At 39.1% G+C, this 18,791-nt stretch overlaps 2 protein-coding genes and 1 long non-coding RNA gene across 11 annotated transcripts in view; 1 reads left to right on the forward strand and 2 right to left on the reverse strand.

Moving 5' to 3' along the window:
* The window catches only part of Eag (potassium voltage-gated channel protein ether a go-go), a 174,668-nt gene extending 160,955 nt beyond the window's left edge, over positions 1-13,713 (forward strand). For 5 of the 7 annotated variants that reach the window (XM_076311058.1, XM_076311056.1, XM_076311059.1 and 2 more), the window contains 4 exons: positions 3,616-3,731; positions 5,148-5,264; positions 11,864-12,009; positions 12,704-13,713. In XM_076311058.1, coding sequence (XP_076167173.1) covers positions 3,616-3,731; positions 5,148-5,264; positions 11,864-12,009; positions 12,704-13,710 — 1,386 coding nt within the window. In that variant the 3' untranslated portion in view covers positions 13,711-13,713. The remainder of the gene's footprint in view (positions 1-3,615; positions 3,732-5,147; positions 5,265-11,863; positions 12,010-12,703) is intronic. The other 2 variants (XM_076311060.1, XM_076311062.1) reach the window with 1 other exon arrangement.
* LOC143146611 (MTOR-associated protein MEAK7) lies at positions 279-3,075 on the reverse strand. The gene is made up of 2 exons (XM_076311064.1): positions 2,594-3,075; positions 279-2,336 (listed from the first exon to the last, which is right to left on the reverse strand). The coding sequence occupies exon 2, from the start codon at positions 2,334-2,336 to the stop codon at positions 1,005-1,007; it is 1,332 nt and encodes a 443-aa protein (XP_076167179.1). The 5' UTR covers positions 2,594-3,075; the 3' UTR covers positions 279-1,004.
* Positions 13,714-16,074: 2,361 nt separating the features above from the next.
* LOC143146625 (uncharacterized) lies at positions 16,075-18,724 on the reverse strand. 3 transcript variants are annotated; one of them, XR_012992036.1, is made up of 3 exons: positions 17,826-18,724; positions 16,344-16,671; positions 16,075-16,223 (listed from the first exon to the last, which is right to left on the reverse strand). It is a non-coding gene; the product is annotated as an uncharacterized LOC143146625 (long non-coding RNA). The 3 variants fall into 3 exon arrangements; XR_012992037.1 differs by having other exon boundaries at positions 16,333-16,671; XR_012992035.1 differs by having other exon boundaries at positions 16,075-16,671.
* Positions 18,725-18,791: the final 67 nt, after the last annotated feature.

Genomic DNA, 18,791 nt, shown 5'->3' on the forward strand with positions numbered 1-18,791 from the left:
GACAGATGACATGATTAGTGTGCGCAATGTTGTACGATAATTGATGTAGTTTTGATATCCCTTGTGCGTGCGGGTTACATATCTGTGTTGTGTGTAGATCAGTTTGGTAATACAGCAACGTGGGTGTTCTCTGACGCTATTTGTAGCTGTCGCTGGTTCTTGTACCTGATTTGGCCATAGTTTAATGAGTTACGGTAGGCTCTTAAGGGTTCTTTGCATGATGTAGGTGGACATTGAGTATTTGTGATCGGTAGAGTTGTGAGAAATAAGGACACTCGTTCAGGTTTCAGAGCTTTATTGAATTCCTAGCGTGCTGAGCGACAGTGCCGTTTTTTTTTTTTCTCTCTCTCTTTGGTTCTATTGTTCCGACGAACTGAGTCAACACGTGACAGTTCATATAGGAATAACACACACAGTCTTATATAATTTATAGTAATCCATGCTGTACAATGTTTATCGATAGACTTCGATCAGTGTATCGAGTACTCCGATTAAAAATGATTGATGACTCACCAGGCACTAGATAATAGGCATTCAAAAGACACAGCAACTCGCGTGATATTTCTTTCAATATCACAATATCATGCTCGTTAAGTAGCGTATACGGCATAAAAGTTTATATATTGATCGATTGGACGATTGGAAATGACGTTAGCACGAAAGAACTCGGTCCGTTACCTTTTGCGGATTTGGACCTTTCTGTTTAAACATTGAATAATAACAAACGTGTATAAGCTTTGTGAAACGCGATCATACATATGCTTAAGAAAACTTTCTTATTCGCCGATGATCGTTATATCGATATAATTCATTTCAATCGTTATTGATGTTTTTGTCACCCTATCAAGACGTTCAACGCGAGTTACGGAAATACTTATATAACAACGACCATTATACTGTTTTACAATAACTCTTGTTCTAAAAAGCTGTTACATTTTAAGTAGTCTGATACCTATTAGTATCTCTAGTATTAGCAACTCTCATGCAAACCTTCGATATCACAATTATTCTTTCTTCCCTCTCAATTCGTCACTGTGCATTTTACACATATACATATCTAACAACATTTTCAAGGTAGGGTCCTTATCTAAAATTGATCTTGTATCTCGCAGATCCTCCTCTGCCCCTGGCATTGGGCCCACACCCCACACTTCACAATGTTTGATCTTAAAATTCTCTTTGCCACTAAGTTGCACATAATTCTGGAAAGTTGTACACGATACACTTGATTTACCAGTTCCATATTCGCAACTCAGCCATAGTCCAGGATAATTAAGTTGTCCCCCCATGAGCAAACCATTAGGCATAGTTTGTTGCTGAAGATTTAAATATTGATAGTGGTTATTGTAACCTGTAGCAGCGAATGTTAATATGACTGGTTCGAGTTTGAACAAAAATGAAGATGAATTTCCTATAAAATTTGGTCCAATTGACCAGCTATCCGATGCAAAACCACCAAACACATGATTCTCTGTATCTCTGAGTATTATAATTGTAGGTCCTTGCACTGTAATTCTTCCTAGCAATGTGGAGAATGATTCTCCGTGCATTTGACTTGAAAATAAAAATCTCCATTCGTTGCGAAGATCGTGTGGCAAGCTCAAATTCAGAAATAAAACATCGGCCAGTCCAAGAATACTTGGAAAGTGTGGTATATTTTCCAAACCTTTGCATTTTGGTAAAAGATTCAACTCATTTATTCTGCTAGTCACGTTCTTATCTATTTTCCTTTGGGAGACTAAAAACAGACACCGAAAAACATGCGATTGGATCATTTTAAACGTAGATGCTGTTCTAAACCAGGTTTCGATTTGGTCAACAGTCAGTGTTTCTCCATGTTTAACAATATCTTCGCATAAAGTTTTTGAGTGCATTCCTATCCGCCTAGTATTTACTGTACAGCCAATCTCACTCCAGGTTAAATAATGTGCATTGCCAGAGTTTTCTTGCAGTGTCAAGAAAGAAACTATTGTTGATTGAACATACTGAAGGAACATTGTGGTAGGTATTTCTTGCTTCTGCTCCTCTCCCAAACTGCCATTGAAGATCAAACTTGTCCTCTCTTCTGGACTCCCACGAACTGCAAACTCGTATAGACGACCCAAGTGTTCTGCATTTATAGCCGAAACTCTCTTTCCTGGCTCATGATAGAGGAACCGTACCACAAATTGCAATAATATATCGTCTAAGTGAGTTGACCAGTGTTTAATTACTTCTTCGCGTTTTACGGATCCAGAACTTCGGGACATCGTCTTGAACAGATTCTCCACTAACGTCAGCTCATCCGCAGATAATATATTCACAGACGAAGCAGAGCGGCTAGAACCATGACCCATCTAGAATAATTTACTTAGTTGAGTTATAGTTATTTTGTGTAATGATTATACAATAATCACAAAATATCCAAAAAAGTTGAGTATTCTTCTATTAGCATCAACGAAGTTGAGTGTATACTATATTTTGATAGCTGTCTGAATTGTCTACTTATTCGTATTCGCGATCAAAATTTTCTTTGCATTCCAATGTAAATCACTACGTACGAACTATTTACTCTTTCATAATTAAAAAATAAAAGAGAAAGCTGATTCCAAACCTTTCGAACGCGAAGAATACTCTCCACAGAAATCCATACACCTTGTCGTTTCTTCGATTAAATTGCGATTATAAATGAATCACGTCAGTAGAAGTACGCGCGAGGTGGTGTACCCTTCTTAAAAGTCGAACACGACACATCTGAAATGAAGTTCCGGCACGGAAGTTGTTGACGGAACAGTCTACGACCTTTCCCGAACCGATACGATAAATAAAATATTTGGAGGTTAGTCGAGTGCGAGTAGTCTGCTACCTGTGCACCTATCGACTGCCCTTACGACGCATGCGCGACTGGCGGTGTAGATGTACCATACCCTTTCTGTTTTAATCGCGACTTTTCATCCGGAAAAATGAAACAATAGGGGATCGTAGTTTTTCCGGCATTGAGCGCTCGACTACTCAAAGAACTGTATCGAGTATAACTGCAGTCGCATATGACTTTGAAAGTACAATGCTTGAATGCAAAAATTGCTGGTATTAGTGTATTGTCTATCAACAAAAAGATTTATTATCTCGCAAAATAGATGTCACCAAAGCTTGTATCTCGAGTGAAAAACTTTGAATATTATTTCGTCGTACCATGCAGGAGCTCTCAACCTGGTCAAGTAAACAACTCTCGAGAGGACCTTCGAAGTACCTCTATCTGTATATTTTCCGAGTTTCTATTTTCTGTTCTGTTTAGAAGAAACTTTTTCCTTTTTTCTTTTTTGTTATTTAAATAAATATTAATAACGAACCGAATGGGCGACACCTACATAGTGAGGGCGAAAAACCGATAAAGGGTCTACTGCGTTCTTGAATATTAATAATAGCGAAGCTACTCGAAGGTATAGATAATTATTCCGGGACCCATAAATAAAACGTCGTGGTTCGCTGGTAACTACGCCATGCCGTTCACTCTAATTAACGGTCGATAATTCTAATTGTAATGTACACCGCGATAAATACCAAAGACGCGTATTTTTACCACTCGTTGTATACAATCATTTTTCGAAGCTTATATTCCGGAAACATTCTGTGCAGCTAATATTCCGGAAGGTGGCCGATGTTCGTCGGGAAAAGGAGCTGGCCGAGAGGAGGAAAAACGAGCCCCAGCTGGATCAAGCGCAGGATCACCTGGTGCGCAAAATTTTGTCGAGGTAGGGACAGATTTGTTGCCATTGACCTCGAATGGATATCGTCGCGAATCCATTCCGTGCAACGACCGCCGCTTCCATCAATGATCCTTCATCTTCGGATGCCAGAATATGACGGTTTCATAAAAGATTATTCCCGAATTTTCACAGCAAAATAAAATGAGCAATATGTTATTAAAAATACCAACGGTCTAACCTCGCGTTCCATAACTGCCTGCGATGATTTCCGACAGGAAACAAAGTTACTTGTTAAAATTAGAAATTGATTATTGTAAATAATCGATGGCATTGATTTTATCGGTAGTTAATTGCAACATAGGTGTTGAGTAAAGCTTAATTTAACCACGATAAGCGATAAACTCTATCGCACGAGTGTAATTTAAACAATCTCAAGTATTAATGACACTGCGATAAGTTTCTGATCGCGATTAAAATTCGACCGAAACTTGATCGTAGAAGATAGATCAATTAAGTTTAACACGACACTTATATAGAAATTAATTACCGCAAAAATTCTAGTGTCGTCGATTAACTAACATCACAAACGATAAATCCGGGTACTTACAAAGTGCCGTTTATCCACGATAAAAGTTATAGCAGAGTGGTCTAATTCGTTTGTATTTTCAATCCGTGGACCAACGATAATTTTAGCTTTGGCTCTTTAGCCAACGCGCGAGAAAGAACTACGAGGCAGCGGACAAATGTGAAAGATGAAGGATCTTGAACGAAGCCAGCAGGTGTAATCTTTTGGACTAAATTTTGTTCTCTGTGCGCGCGTATTCCCGTGTTCTCTTACCCCAAGCTTCTGTTTAACAACCGATTCCTATAAACAGATCCCATTAGGCGATAGTTATTGGCAATAGAGATCCCCCCATTGGTTATATGACACTATAGTTAATTGACTCGGGGAAGAGAATACTGGACCGCTTAAGGTCGCTGAGCGGTTATCGTGTCATCCGCCTACCGCGACACGCCCACTTTCTGCGTCACAGTGGAGCAACTGGGCGGAGCTGAGATAGCGTGAAAGTGGGGGGAGAGGGTAGCGGCTGACTCGTGGGAGAGGGGGTGGCCTTGAGCGGTCACTTACGTTCGACGTAACAACTCGGATGCAGGATTCTACTTTCTCTCTCTCTCTCTATTGCTTGCTGGAATAAGAAACAGATAAAAGGACGCGGACGTTGCGTAGGCGCACAGGACTACGCGCGCACAAACGCTGTCAGGATGATTTAAGCGCGGGTTACTAATTATTAACAGACTAACGATAACAATAAGGACGATGATGAATTAGCGAAGAAAAGATGCGAAAGCAGAAGTGTGTCGTCAGCGGGCGATCCACGTCTCACAATACTTTCCTACCGTTTCTCTGGTAAATTGTTGTTGATTGTTGATCGTTGCTTGGCTGGCCTGTTGTCCGTAAAGGTTCAAGACCGACGGGGAACCCCAGATTGGCGTGACCAGGGCCGCAAACGGACGGTCCCAGCAGGATTCCGACGAGGAGCTCACCGTGAACGTCCTGCCGCCCTGGCCCAGTTTTAGGCAATTTCATTTCTTACGTATTTATTTATCTTCTTCATTCTTTTTTAATTGCCATCTCTGCTACTTCTTACGTAACATTATTGATTACATCGATTAATTATTACTATTTGATTGAATTTCGATTTATTATTCTTCTTCTCATTATGATTATATTTAACCATCGTTATTATTATTGTATATTGTTATATTATTATTATTATTATTATTATTACTCTCAAACTGTGATTTTTCTCTTACATAAATATGTATATATACATATATATATACATATATACATATATACATATATATATACATACATATGTATTTATATATATACATATATAAATATACACACTCGAATATCATGTACATGTATATACGATTTCGTACGCGTGTAAGTCGCGTGTTCACTGTCGAATATTTTCTTTTGTCGGGATGCCTGCGTTACGATCGAGATTTTTTCTAGCGTTATTCGATCATCGAAATCACCGGGACGAGTGGACTATTTATTTGCGATCAACGATCGCAAACGACGGACCGGTGGAATTTTTTGATAGATGGTCCGCGGTCGTTTTTCCTTCGTTCCTTTGATTTCTCATTACGCGCGCATCTGAGTGTGACGACACGCAGCTCGAGGGCGCCACACGTTCGAAGGGTATCACGGATGTGCAATCGCTGTACACACGCTTGAAAAAGAAACTGATATACTCTTATACATACATACATATTTACATACATAGATAGATACATACATACATACATACATATATACATATATATAAATTTATATACATGTATATATTTTATATATATTTAGTGTATATATATATATATATATAATTCTACATAAATGTATATACATGTATATATTATAGATATTTATATATTTTATATATTTTGTATGTATATATTTTGTATATATATATTTTATATATTTTATATATATATATATCTTTATATATATATGTGTATTGTGTATGTATGTATGTATGTATATGTATATATATGTATTATCACAGCACGTCCACGAAACCATCCTAGGCGAATCGAGACTAGACAACGAAATCGAACAGCGTTCTATTTACGAAAACAGAGTTATTTTACTTTGTTAGAAGCTTTCTGCGAAGAATTGAGATCGTTCTCGTGGAATAATAGAATAGCGAACAATAGGGGCTGCCCTGCCCAATTGAGAAAGGGCAAGTCAGAGGGGCACGAAGCTTGTAAACTCAGATAGGGTATTTTAATATTCTACATTCCTGAACGGAATGAACTTCTTAAATTATGAAAGTAATTAAGTCGTGAAATTTCAAAAAAAAAAAAAAAACATTTTTGAGATTCTTACATATTCTGACTCATAAAGAAAAATATTTAAAAAATATTTAAAAAATGACATCTCATTTTCCAAATGCAAATACGTAGATATTCGTAATCTACTTTTTTTTTACATTTTACTTATCAATTCACTGGTTTAAGCCATCGAAATTAAAATTTGATTACAGAATTTATACAAGGAGTATGTATAACGTGATTTTATCGAAATTACATTTTTAGAAACAGTAAACAAAAAATATCAAAATCAGCTTCCACGATTTTCTCAAAAATCTTTGTACTTACATTGAAAAAGATTATCTAAGAATTGTTAGAAGTAGAATCTGAAAATAAAAATCATAAAGAAAAGAAAAACAATATTGAAATTGAAAAAAGAACTTTGGATTTTTCTTAAAATAAAAAAGACAAAATATTTATTCATATTCTACTTTCAGCACCTGAAAGATATACCTTTTCAGAATAAAAATACATGGACACATTTCTTTTTTTAGATTTTTTATGAGTTTTTTCAAATTTTTTTTCTAATTAACATTCTATTAAATTTTGATAAAGCATTGACCGAATAACAAACATGCTGAGTCAATTTCAAATAATTAAGGATCGATTCTTAAAATTTTGTGACTTAACTATCTTCTTAACCTATTTGCATCATTCAAAAGAATGAAAAATTTCCCTTCGTTAACAAATTTTTGTTATTAAATATAAGTACAAATATTTGTAGGAGTATTACAAACTTAATATTTCAGTGATAATTGAAGGATGAAAAAAGAAAGAAATTCATACATACGTATATATATATTTTATCCTCCTTTTTGGTTTGAAAATCTGATCTGCATATGCAGTACGTGTATTTTAGCAACAAATCAGAAAAATTTCCTAAATATGGAACGAAAAAATTAAAAAACGCAATTTAACTGTGTTATCCTGTTTTCGATCACTACTATTCACTCACAATCTGAACGCGCACATATATACACTCTGGTGATAATGGCTAGAAAAATTGTGCGTGTATATACACTAATGATGTAAATGAGTTAAGTAACTATAGTTGGTTCAGTTCGCGGAAAACTTTGTGTAAATACAACGTGACTGCGAGAGAATGTCATGTGTCGTATATTCGACGCACCGTAAATCAAGAAACAGAAAATGAAGAGAATACGTATATTCTCATTTTTTTTTTTTTTGCTTCAACCTATATCTATAGATTTTCTCACGTTAACATATAATTGTACTCATAAATAATCCCATATATTAATTTTGTTTATTTGTACATAACCTCTCTATCAATACGCTCCTGCCGCAGTCACGTGGTTTTGTTCGGATCTACTACATCATCGACTTTTGGAACATACTTAATCGAAAGGCCCTCTAGTGCACGCCCCTCGGACTCAAAGCCCTCTGGTAAACATAGAATGAAACTCGACCGACTAGTGGCCATATTGATAACCAAATACGCGTTCGTGACAGAAAGTTCGCGACCATCGAACTGGAAACTGTTTACATTCGAGCCACCGCGTGTCAATTAAACTCGATTCGCCCGGGAGCTGTATCTCGTTCCGAGATGCTCGTACACGTATCACCCGGTGCCATATATACTAATCTTTGCCCTTTCTGGCGATCACTGCAGTTCTGACGAATGCTAGAGTGCTGTAAGATATACGGCTTTAGAGGGTTATGCGCATCTTTCTCCCACCATATATTTTTAGTGGAACCAGGATTGTATAGAGCGAACTCGGGGGCTTCGTATCTCTTTCGCATTAAAGTTGACTGTGCTGTAAACTTCGAGGAGATTTTAAACGCGTTTCGCTCAAACATCAAGCTGCGCTGTTTTCACGAAAGTGGAAAAACAACACAGTTTTCATCGAACCAAACTGAATCGTTTTGTTTTCAAATCGATCGAAAGTTCATGGTCGATAACTCGATCGAGCCGTCGGTAAATATTGGATTCAGAATACTGTCTCAAAGCGAAAGAAATACTCAAAGTCCTCATTGCGCCTCGAGCATCCGATCCTTTTACGATTTTATGCAACGCCGAATGCATGTGACGTACACACTCTAGGATTCAAATTTCTCTCTGTCACCCGTACTTATATATTTTTATACATATATACATATATATACATATATATATATATACCGATGCCACAGTAGCTGCTTGAAAAACTGCCAGACTGCCGACGAACAACCGCGAAAACTGTGTGATACGTTCGTGTAAAATCAAGTGAACGTTTTTGAAACATTTTTTTAGAACTTCGTGGCATGTCATATGCATGATAGATACTTAGTATATCTACATAGATTTTATTAAATTCACAATCGTGTCGAAAGACAAACTAGACGATTGAAAGTTCTCGAATAGAATAATTCTTAAATTTTTGAAAAAATAAACATTATTGTCTTGGTATTATTAACCATATTCTGTTTTAATAATAAGAAAGTATTATTAATATTTGGCAACAAACAGCTGAATAGAGTCAGTTGTTGATTATTGTTGAAGCGTAATAGAAATTAGCGGTTCTCAAACTGCGGATCCCTGAGCATTGTTATGTCGTAATTAAAAATTGTTCTCGTATAGTAGATTTGAACAGGTATTTTCCATACTATTTTATCCTTATTAGAAACATCCTTATAATACATTCATCACTGTTTATTCTGTTTTTTTTTAAGTAATAAATGGTACTCAAATTTTACTAGAATATTCGTTTACGATAAGACAGTTAAAAATGAAAGTGATGTAATAAGAATTTTATAATACTATTCGATAACAAAATTTTAATTATTAAATAGTATTAAATAAATACCAAGAAATAATTTTGCTTCAATTCGCTAACCTTTTTTTATATTTCTTTCTGTGCATTGCTTTTGTAAACAACTTATAGGAGGTAAATACCAAAATATGAAATCATTTAAATTAAATAAAAACTTGTAAATAAAATTCAGTTTTTTAAAAACAACTTCAAAATATATTTAAAAAATGATAATTTAATTCTACCTCAGCTACCGTGCTAACAAATTTTCTTTATAGAGGGAGTCCGTGAAAAAATAAAAATTGAGAAATGTTGATACAAGCGATGACAATAATGGTTTCTTTTTTTTTTGAAAATTTATTAAACGATACGATACGATCAGCTATTTAACAATTTTGTCCAAATATATTTAAAAAATTCAAATTCCCAAATTGTCGTAAGTGTCTTTCTCGAACAACAATTCATAATCGGTGGCATTCCCAATGTTGATCAGGCAGCTCGTCACCATTACAACTGTACCATCAAACGCTGCGTCGATGAACTTTAATTGTGGCCGACTCTGTTGATAAACGGAAACGAATACTAAAACGCTATTAACGAAATTCGATTCTTACCATACATACACACACACAAACACATGTATTCAACAGGGAACGTATTAACCTCTGTTCAGTCTTACAAGGGTATCTACAGGTATGTCCTCGAAGATTTTAATAACATTTAGAGGGCCGAATGGTAACATTTTGTAAAATATTTCCTTTGGATGGATATTTTTTAAGGAATTGAGATTTGAATAATAAAAGTTTTGAATTTTAATTTTTTCACAAGAAAGTGTATCGAGTGTGAATTCTCGTAACCTAAGATTTCTAATAATATTACAACAAACAGTATCGTCTGAAATTTAATTATTCGAAATAAAAGTTAAAAAAACAATCTAGAGTCGCAAATTCAAATCTCAATTATTTATAAAAAAAAAATACTCGTTATAATCTCTAAATTCATTCGTCCAAATATGATAAAAATTGTCGGGGACATAGCTCTAAGGTCTCCTTATTAGTATAATTTTCATAATATGGTAATAAATAATAAATAATGTACACAAAGGTTCCTTAATTTTGCCACTTGTGGGGACTACGGCATGCCAAATGCATCCTCTTCTCTTTCTGGATTAACTTGTAACTAAAACGTTAGATGACGTGTATCGTCACGTGTGTAAAAGTAAATTCCGATACATCTAATCTGATTTTTTCTTCTAAATAGATTACTAATCCTATGAACAAATTTTTACGAAAATGTGACATTTTCAGAATAAAGTGCAATCGTATTTAAATAGCATACACGTTAAAATGCATTCGACTAATTTAATGAACGATAATCCGTTGATTGGGTCGATAATGTATTACAAGTAACGCCATCTAACGTGATAGCCACGAAACAACTGAAAAGCTTCGTCGAGAAAGTAAGAGGGAGCGTTCGGCGTACTGTTCTACCTTAAACGGCAAGAATTAACGAGTTCGTATGAGATTGAAAAATAAATTTTACGTCAACGTCGCAAATGCATCGACGATACGCTTCCTTTGCGACCAAATCGTCGAATAATCCGCTCGCGTACTGAATGCCGAGCTCTTCATTTATTTAATTGGATTTATTATTCGCCTTGCGCCTTCTCGAAGTCCCCACGCGAAATCATTAATTCAAACTTCGACACTGCGACGGGTAGACCGTATAATTATGCTTCGAGGTCCCGAGTTTCCAAGTTGGCCAATACCTTCTGAAAAGGATCGTGATAACGTGTCCCGACTTTTCATTAGAGTACATACAAAGACAGCAGAGTACAAGAATCGCACAAAGTGAACGAATAGGTTATCTTCGATGTTGACCAAGGGCCTCGTTGAAAAGAGACACAAATACAAATCGTCGTTTCAGGCACGGGTTTTAAGTTAATTTCGTTCGTACGAATACACACGGGACCTCGAAACCACGAAGCAGATACATCGGGTCACGATTCGGTTCATCGACGTCGCTCCGTTTTCCCGTATGTTTTATCGGCATTTTATCACCACTGAGAATACTTTTTTTCGAATCCTGTAGGCACACCAAAGTAGGTTGCTCGTGAACACACCGCTGGAGCTGTCTCCCTTTTTCTAGCCTCAGTAGAACGAACTTGACTCATTTTGCTGCAAGAATTATAAATAAAAAAAAAAAAAGAAAAATATCACCCACGTCCAAAGAGCTAAAGCTAAAGCAAAAGACGCAAAAAAAAAAAAAAAATGACACGTCGATAAGTATGAACGCAGAACGAATGCTCGCTGCGATCGGAGAGAATAAAAGGGAAAAGTTTCACGCAAGCCCAAAGTGAAACTTTTGGAAAGTAATGTTTCCCCCATCCACGACTTGTACACCATGTATTTTATTCCCCTTTACTTAATTAATCGCCTAGTGAAACTGGCCTTTTGGACCCCGTAATTGTAAATAGCCCCGAACGGATCTCGGTCGGTAACTAAAGACGAGCGTTCTCGCTCTCTACTTTTTTCTATTCAGGTTCCGCAGGGAGAGACACACTGCCGATGTGGAGAAGGGGGACGGGAAGGACAGCAAGGACAGCAAGGACAGCAAAGAGGGGGAGTCCACAACGGAGGAGAGCGCTGTCGTCAAAGCACGACCGGGAAAGTGGGGACGATTATTAGGTAATATTGAAATAATTTGTGCTCTGCCTAGAGACTGGATCGAGTTCAATATGTAGTCAATTCCAATATTTAAAATTCGCTTTACAGGTTCGAGCACCACTCGTAACAATTAATTCGTTGCATAGTAGGTCAAAGTTGTCGAATACGAGATCCCATTTTTTTAAAAATCGTAATATTCGATAAAGGTCGAGTGACCTAATAATAAGGACACTCTTATCATTAGGTTGTTCGGAAAGTCATTTCGTTTTCCAAAGTGGAGAATATATAATTTAATAAAATGTTTATACACTCCAAAAAAATCGTGTTTTATTTTCACAAAAAAAAAAAAAACGAAATGACTTTCCGAACAACCCAATATATATTCTTTAACCGTGGAACTACAGGGCTATATTAATACGAATTAAAAATTGTCATATTTCTCATTGTACACAATTCGACTACTTTTAAATGTATGCAATTCGAATAATTTTTCAAAAACTACACGTGTACTTAAAAGTAGTCCGAATATGGTTGTGTTGGTACTCATTTTTATCGGAAGAATCTCGCCGAACCATTGACCATACCCTCGCGAAGATACAATGAGGAATATACAAGTTGGCACCTCGCACCAGTGTGCCTCGTTCTCTCTGTTCTTCGGCACGAATGTAGCTGCACGAAACACGACTAACCGGTGGAAAAATCGTTGTCCACGCAGGAAGTGCGAGCCTGGATTCCAGTAGCGAGGCAAGTGCAGGCGCGGAAACGTTCAAGCGGTCTCTAAGTGCGAGGGACGCGCGACCCAGTTCCAGCGCCGGCAGCAACAAGGTGTTCCCCAAGTTCGGTAAGCTGAGCGGCACCATCGAGGAAGCCACGGACGCAGAGACCGCAAAGGAGAGCCAACAGCAGCAACCTGCCGCGGCAGCGGACTCGAAACAGCTGCAACTTCGTCGATTGGAGAGCTACGATGACGGACTGATCACCACACAACCGAGTCACGACCGCGAGATCCTGGCCGCGGTGCTAGAGGTAAAGGTAGACCTGAAGCTAGAGGTGCAACGGGTGAACCAGAGATTGGCCAAGATCGAGGACATCCTGCAGACGCTGATGAACCGGTTTCCGGCGATCAGTCCGTCCCAGCAGAAGGTGACGTTCGCTACCGGTAGCACGGGTTCGGCTCAGGGTCAATTGTCCATTCAGCCTCAGATCTCGTATGGCTCGCAGGCCACTCAAACATCCGGTAGCAACGGACTCGCGGTACCCAAGGTGACGATAGCGACCGTTTCCGTGTCGACGATGGCCAGCGAAGGGTACAGGGAGCAAGGCACCATCACCGAGTGCATCCCAAAGTCCCAGGACTCGCATCATCATCATCACCATCATCACCATCAGTCACAGCAGTCCGATAGACTGAAGGACGCCGACTACAAGAGCTCGTCGCGGGAGGTGAACAAGGAGCTACTCGAGAGACTCGCTCAGGCGTCCACGTCCCGCGGCGATGACTCGACACCATTGGGCCCACTGATCCTCAGGAAACGAAGGAGCAAGTCGCGGAACAAGGGCGCCGCGCCGCTGGCGCCACTCACCACCCAACCAATCAGCCCGTCCGAGGCCACGGAGACCACCCAGATGCTCGAGTGCACCGACGACAGGGAGCAGGGCCCGTCCACCGGGGACAGGTCCGACAGGAAGAGGCCCCCGCCCAGGCCCAGAGAGTACTTGTGAAAGTTCTTGCGGTTCCGGACGGTTGTCTCGAGGCTCCTGCTCTGAGGAACACACACACGGCGTAACAACGAACGAGCGTCTTGGGGGTATCCGACCCAAGGTGGGTCCAGCGGCCCAGCGCCCCGTGAGGGACTTCGCCGGATACAAGGGGGTCGGAGGATCGGTCCCAGCCACCTGGTCCAGCGGTATATGGTGGAACAACGAAAAACGGTCGTCTCGGCACTCCTGGCAGACGGCATATCATCCGTGATAGAGTGCCCCAAAAGGGCAGTTTTCGATGGATGGCGAGGGTGTACAGAGAAGGATGGCGTACGCTACCGCTCAAACATTTTTAACGGCAATTTTACAAAGCTTTGGCAATTTCTAGTCACGGACCAGATCTTCCGATTTTAGACCCGTGTTTTCGTATCTCTCCGTTCCATTTGTCCCACGAGACGTTGACGGGACCGAGGTCGAACGAAATAGACCCCTGTTCATTTTTCTGTCACGTCGACCTCTGCGATGTTCAAATTTATACGTGCTACGCGCGAACGGTCCATGAGAATGTTACGTCTGGTGATCGTCCCGGACTTTTTTTCGGCAGTGGTGTACGGATCACCGGCAGAGCAGGGGGAATCCCCGGGACCGCGCAGCGATCAGGAGAACCTTCGACAGCACGGAAGAACAGATGTATTCTTCGAACGGTGTTCTTCGAGTGTTCGAGCCAGCCAGCCAATGGCGGACTCTGTTCAACGAAGTAACCGAGAAAATTCCAAAAAAAAAACCAAAAAAAAAAACAAAAAAAAGAAACGAGAGGGTGTGTACCGATTAACCAACCCGTAAATCTCTCTGTAATTTCACCGCCGTAAGTTTTAAGGACGCTGCATTTCCGCTAAACCGCTTCGCGAATGATCTTCTTGCGAGCTTGACCCGAAGGTCGTCGATACACGCGCGGAACGAACCTGAAGACGATGAAAAGTACTAGTATAATTAATGAAATAATATCGAATGCAACAGGCAAACGAAAAAAAAAACAAAAAAAAAAAACGAAACGAAAGCAAGAGGGAGCGGCGTTCGTACCGACGAGACGCCCCCGCTACTAACAAGTTGGCATATTTTTGCATGGCCAAAAAAAGAAACCAAAAAAAAAAAAAGCGATAAACAAAACAAATTATTATCGAGTTTAACTGCTTGCGACGGCTTCTTCGAGACATCGAACGTAAAAAAACGAGAGAGGGGGTAGGAAGGGAGGGAGAAAGAGAGGGAAACTAATTTCAGAATACTCACGTTCTGCGTAAAGTACACACTCACACACTGTAATTGTAGATTTACACGCATCTTAGAGGATCTCAGAGCTAGATTCGTGGAGGCGCGCGGTAGATTTTAAGTAACAAAGTAAATTACACGAGGAAGAAATAAAAGAAGTGAACGAAACGAGAACTGCAGGGAGAGGGGGAGATAATAGTAGCTGTCACAAATGAGGAGACGTTTACGCTTTGACCGAGATTTTCTACGGATTTCTTTTTTACCACCGTGTGCACCGCTCCGAACGATTAGGGAACTGCGACTCTGAATGACCAAGTGAAAGTCGCGAGTGAAAGGAAAATGTTTTGGCGATTGAAGGTCACGCACCGACTACCCCCACCCAGGACCACATTAAGGCTATTGTGTATTTCGCTTAAAATTGACTTTATATTTACTATCATTCAATGAAAGTGAATCATGAAATATGCAAAAAAACGTTTCGTAGGTCCTACGCGTTATGTCCAAAGAATCAGGAAATCAGAGTAGGGCAAAAATTATTCTGTACTCTCATTGACTAGTCAAAATGATATTCTAGGTTCCGGTTTTAGGATAATGTAACCTAACTTTTCGTATGCTCTGCGTATCGATAAGTAAAAGGCAAAATTCACATCTGGAGAAAAATTTCAAAAACCGAATAAAAAATGAACAACTTTTTGTTATTTGTTCAAGAAAAATTACAATCTGAATTATACGATGAAAGTATGTTTCACGTTGAACAAACAATAGTTTATTTTTCTTCTATGTATACTTCGAATCAAATACTCGCATCCTATACAAAAATGTTGTTTAAACAGCGGCATGTAACTAAATATGTTATTGTTAAAACCTTCGTTCTTAACTTATGAAAAGCAAATAAAACAATGGATAAAATAAAGAAAGTAAAAAATGAAACGAGAACAAGATAAAGCAACTAGGCAAAATGTAATAGAAAGACTTTAACAGTATGTTTAGCACATTTAATAATACAGTAGAACTTCTATTAACACACGGGAGACTTATTCGTTATAATACATTGACAAATGGAGGGGATAGTTACATAACAACGAATGAAGAGAGGGAAATAAATGATGGTAATGATCATTGATTGAGATATACTGTATAACCGAGACTACGTTTTCATTGGTTACATTGATCATTGCGGAAATTCTTTTGTAATAATAGAAGTCCTTTTGTATTGTCATCTTGATGTGCCTCTCTGATTTCTGGTCCAATAAATGTACTCATTGTGCCTAATAGATAAAACGGGCTTAATTCGTACCGTATAAGTGTATTGCATTGCGTAAGAGTAAAAGATTTGGATCTATTCGTAGCAGGGGTGTAACCTTGAATGGTCAATACCTTTCACTCACCCGGGGCGTGACCTTGAGCAGTCAATACCTTTCACTCGCCCGGGAGAGTGTGACCTTGAGCAGCCAATTCCTTTCACTCGCCCGGGGGGCGTGGCTTTGAGCAGTCAACACCTTTCACTCGCTCGGGGGGCGTGGTTTTGAGCAGTCAATATCTTTCGCTCGCTCGAGGTGTGACTTCGAGCAGCCAATACCTTTCACTCGCCCGGGGCGTGACCTTGAGCAGCCAATACCTTTCACTCGCATAATGGGGGATTCGAATTACAACGAAACGGTCCTCTGATCGTTCACGGGCGATTCGATTGGGTTCGACGATGAAACAAAGGTGGCGCTGAAACATTCAGAGATTGGGGTGAGAATGAAAACATGTCGTGGGCTTTCCTTTTGTTTTTTGGGAACAGAGTTCGAGAACCGAACCAAGCTCTGTTACTCGACGAGAAAGAAACTAAAACGCGTCATAAAGTTGTTCGCCGTCGTTTCGCTGCCATTAGTCGGCGACGACCAGTCCGCCGTCTGTTTTCGTATATTTCGAAGAGAGATTCGCGACAAAGCGGACGACGATCGATAGCCTTTCGACTGTTCTGTCTCACTAAGCCGTGCGCGATCGACATCGGTTGTGACAGTATAAACAATTCCATTGGGATTCATCGGTGTTCTTCGCTTCAAGGGAAGAATTTGATAAAGTTAACTCTGGGAGAAATGCTGCTTCGATTTTTTCGGATTTAATTTTTTTTTCATTTTTACACGTCTCAATTATTACTGTTGTTCAGGCCCTGTAATTATTTCATCTTCTATGTCCGGGATTATTTCATCGAATATTTAATCCACTAAGAGTATTACTTCTTTGGATTTTGAAATACCTCTTCAAACCCTTACCGCATGAATTTTTATCGACTATGAACAAAAATTTACCAGGAAGGAAATAATAGAAAAATTCCTGGAAAAATATTTAAAAAATAATTTTTTACTTTCATTTTATAACAATCATTTTTTGCTTAAAATCATTTATATGTATATAAACAAAACAAATATATATATATATATATATAAAACTTATTACTAGAATATATATAATATATTAATAATTACTTAGAATAAATAATAAAAACTTCTGTCTTTGTTTAAACATAAATTTATATTGCATTTGTTGTATTATATTTTGTGCTATGTCAAAATATTGCACACTATGCGGTAAGAGGTTATATTGTTCGATTCTACGGTGATCGAGTTAGGATAAAATCAATTGACCGTTCAAGGCCGCTGAGGTAACGCTATCCCTACCACATACCGTTTGACCACCCCCATCATTCGATCTTACATCTGTCGTTGACTCGTCTCGGTCAATTGTGTTCCAATTACGTTAAAGAAATAAAGAATCGAACACTGTTATTACAACGAACCGTACTCGAAACAGCAGAAATTCCCCCATAGTTAATTTTCAGGTTGCATTTGTGCAAGCGCTCTCCTTTCAGAAAGTATTCTTACCGATTTTCTTCGAAGAAAAGTAGAGTGCAGAGTGATTTAATAATTATCGACAGTCTTCGTATCTCGAGGATCGATGGAGGGTTATGGAAAAGTATGGCCGACAAAAAGTGCCTAGGAGACGCAGTTTGCCTTTATTTTTTTAAAACTGGGTCAACGCGTTCGTCGTCGGCCCGATTTTTCTCCGACCCTCCAGTTTTACATTTCACTCGAGCTTCTAATACGTATCAGATCACTCTGTGTCGCAAAATATTATTCGAAGTCAATTCGGTCCACCCCACGAAAGGCTGCGTTCCGCTTCGTGCAATCGAAAGGACACTAGGGAGGGTGCACGCGTTTTCACCGAGCTGACAGAAACAATGTTCTATTATACGCGCGACGTCGAGCACGTCTCAAAAAACGTGCGCGATCCTCGGTCGAGTTTTCAACGAAGAATGCGATCGTCCAGAGGCAGTTATGTTTATGCGTAAATTGTGTCCTTGGCAAGACCGGGTGACACGCGCGCGACACCCTAAAGGAACACGACTCGAGGACTCTGTACTTTGTTACATTGCGAACATGACCTAATCCCGCGTATAATGGGTTATTTGGATTCCTTCCGCTAGAGGAACGGATGGCTCTGTTTACGGTACCCCTTCTCCTTCTTGGCTGCCGCGACTGTGGCGTTCTGTAAGACTGCGAGTTCACGAGACATTAAATCACGACTTTCATAGTCGTAACAATTCAACAGAATGTCATGCATTTGTCCGTAATGAAAACTGAAAGGTCGCGTCGTCGTGATGTCAAGAATCCAAGTTTGATTTTCTATGACACTTCCATAATATTCCAGTACTCGTACACGAGGTTGTATACTCTTTAATACGTTGTGTAATCAAGGATGGATCTATCATCAATGTAATGAAGTTTCAACTTCAGGCCCCTACGAAAATAGAAAATACCTCCAAGAGCTTCTTATTTGTTAAGTTTTTA

This window comes from Ptiloglossa arizonensis, chromosome 5 (genome assembly GCF_051014685.1).
Source record: "Ptiloglossa arizonensis isolate GNS036 chromosome 5, iyPtiAriz1_principal, whole genome shotgun sequence".
Lineage (NCBI taxonomy): Eukaryota > Metazoa > Arthropoda > Insecta > Hymenoptera > Colletidae > Ptiloglossa > Ptiloglossa arizonensis.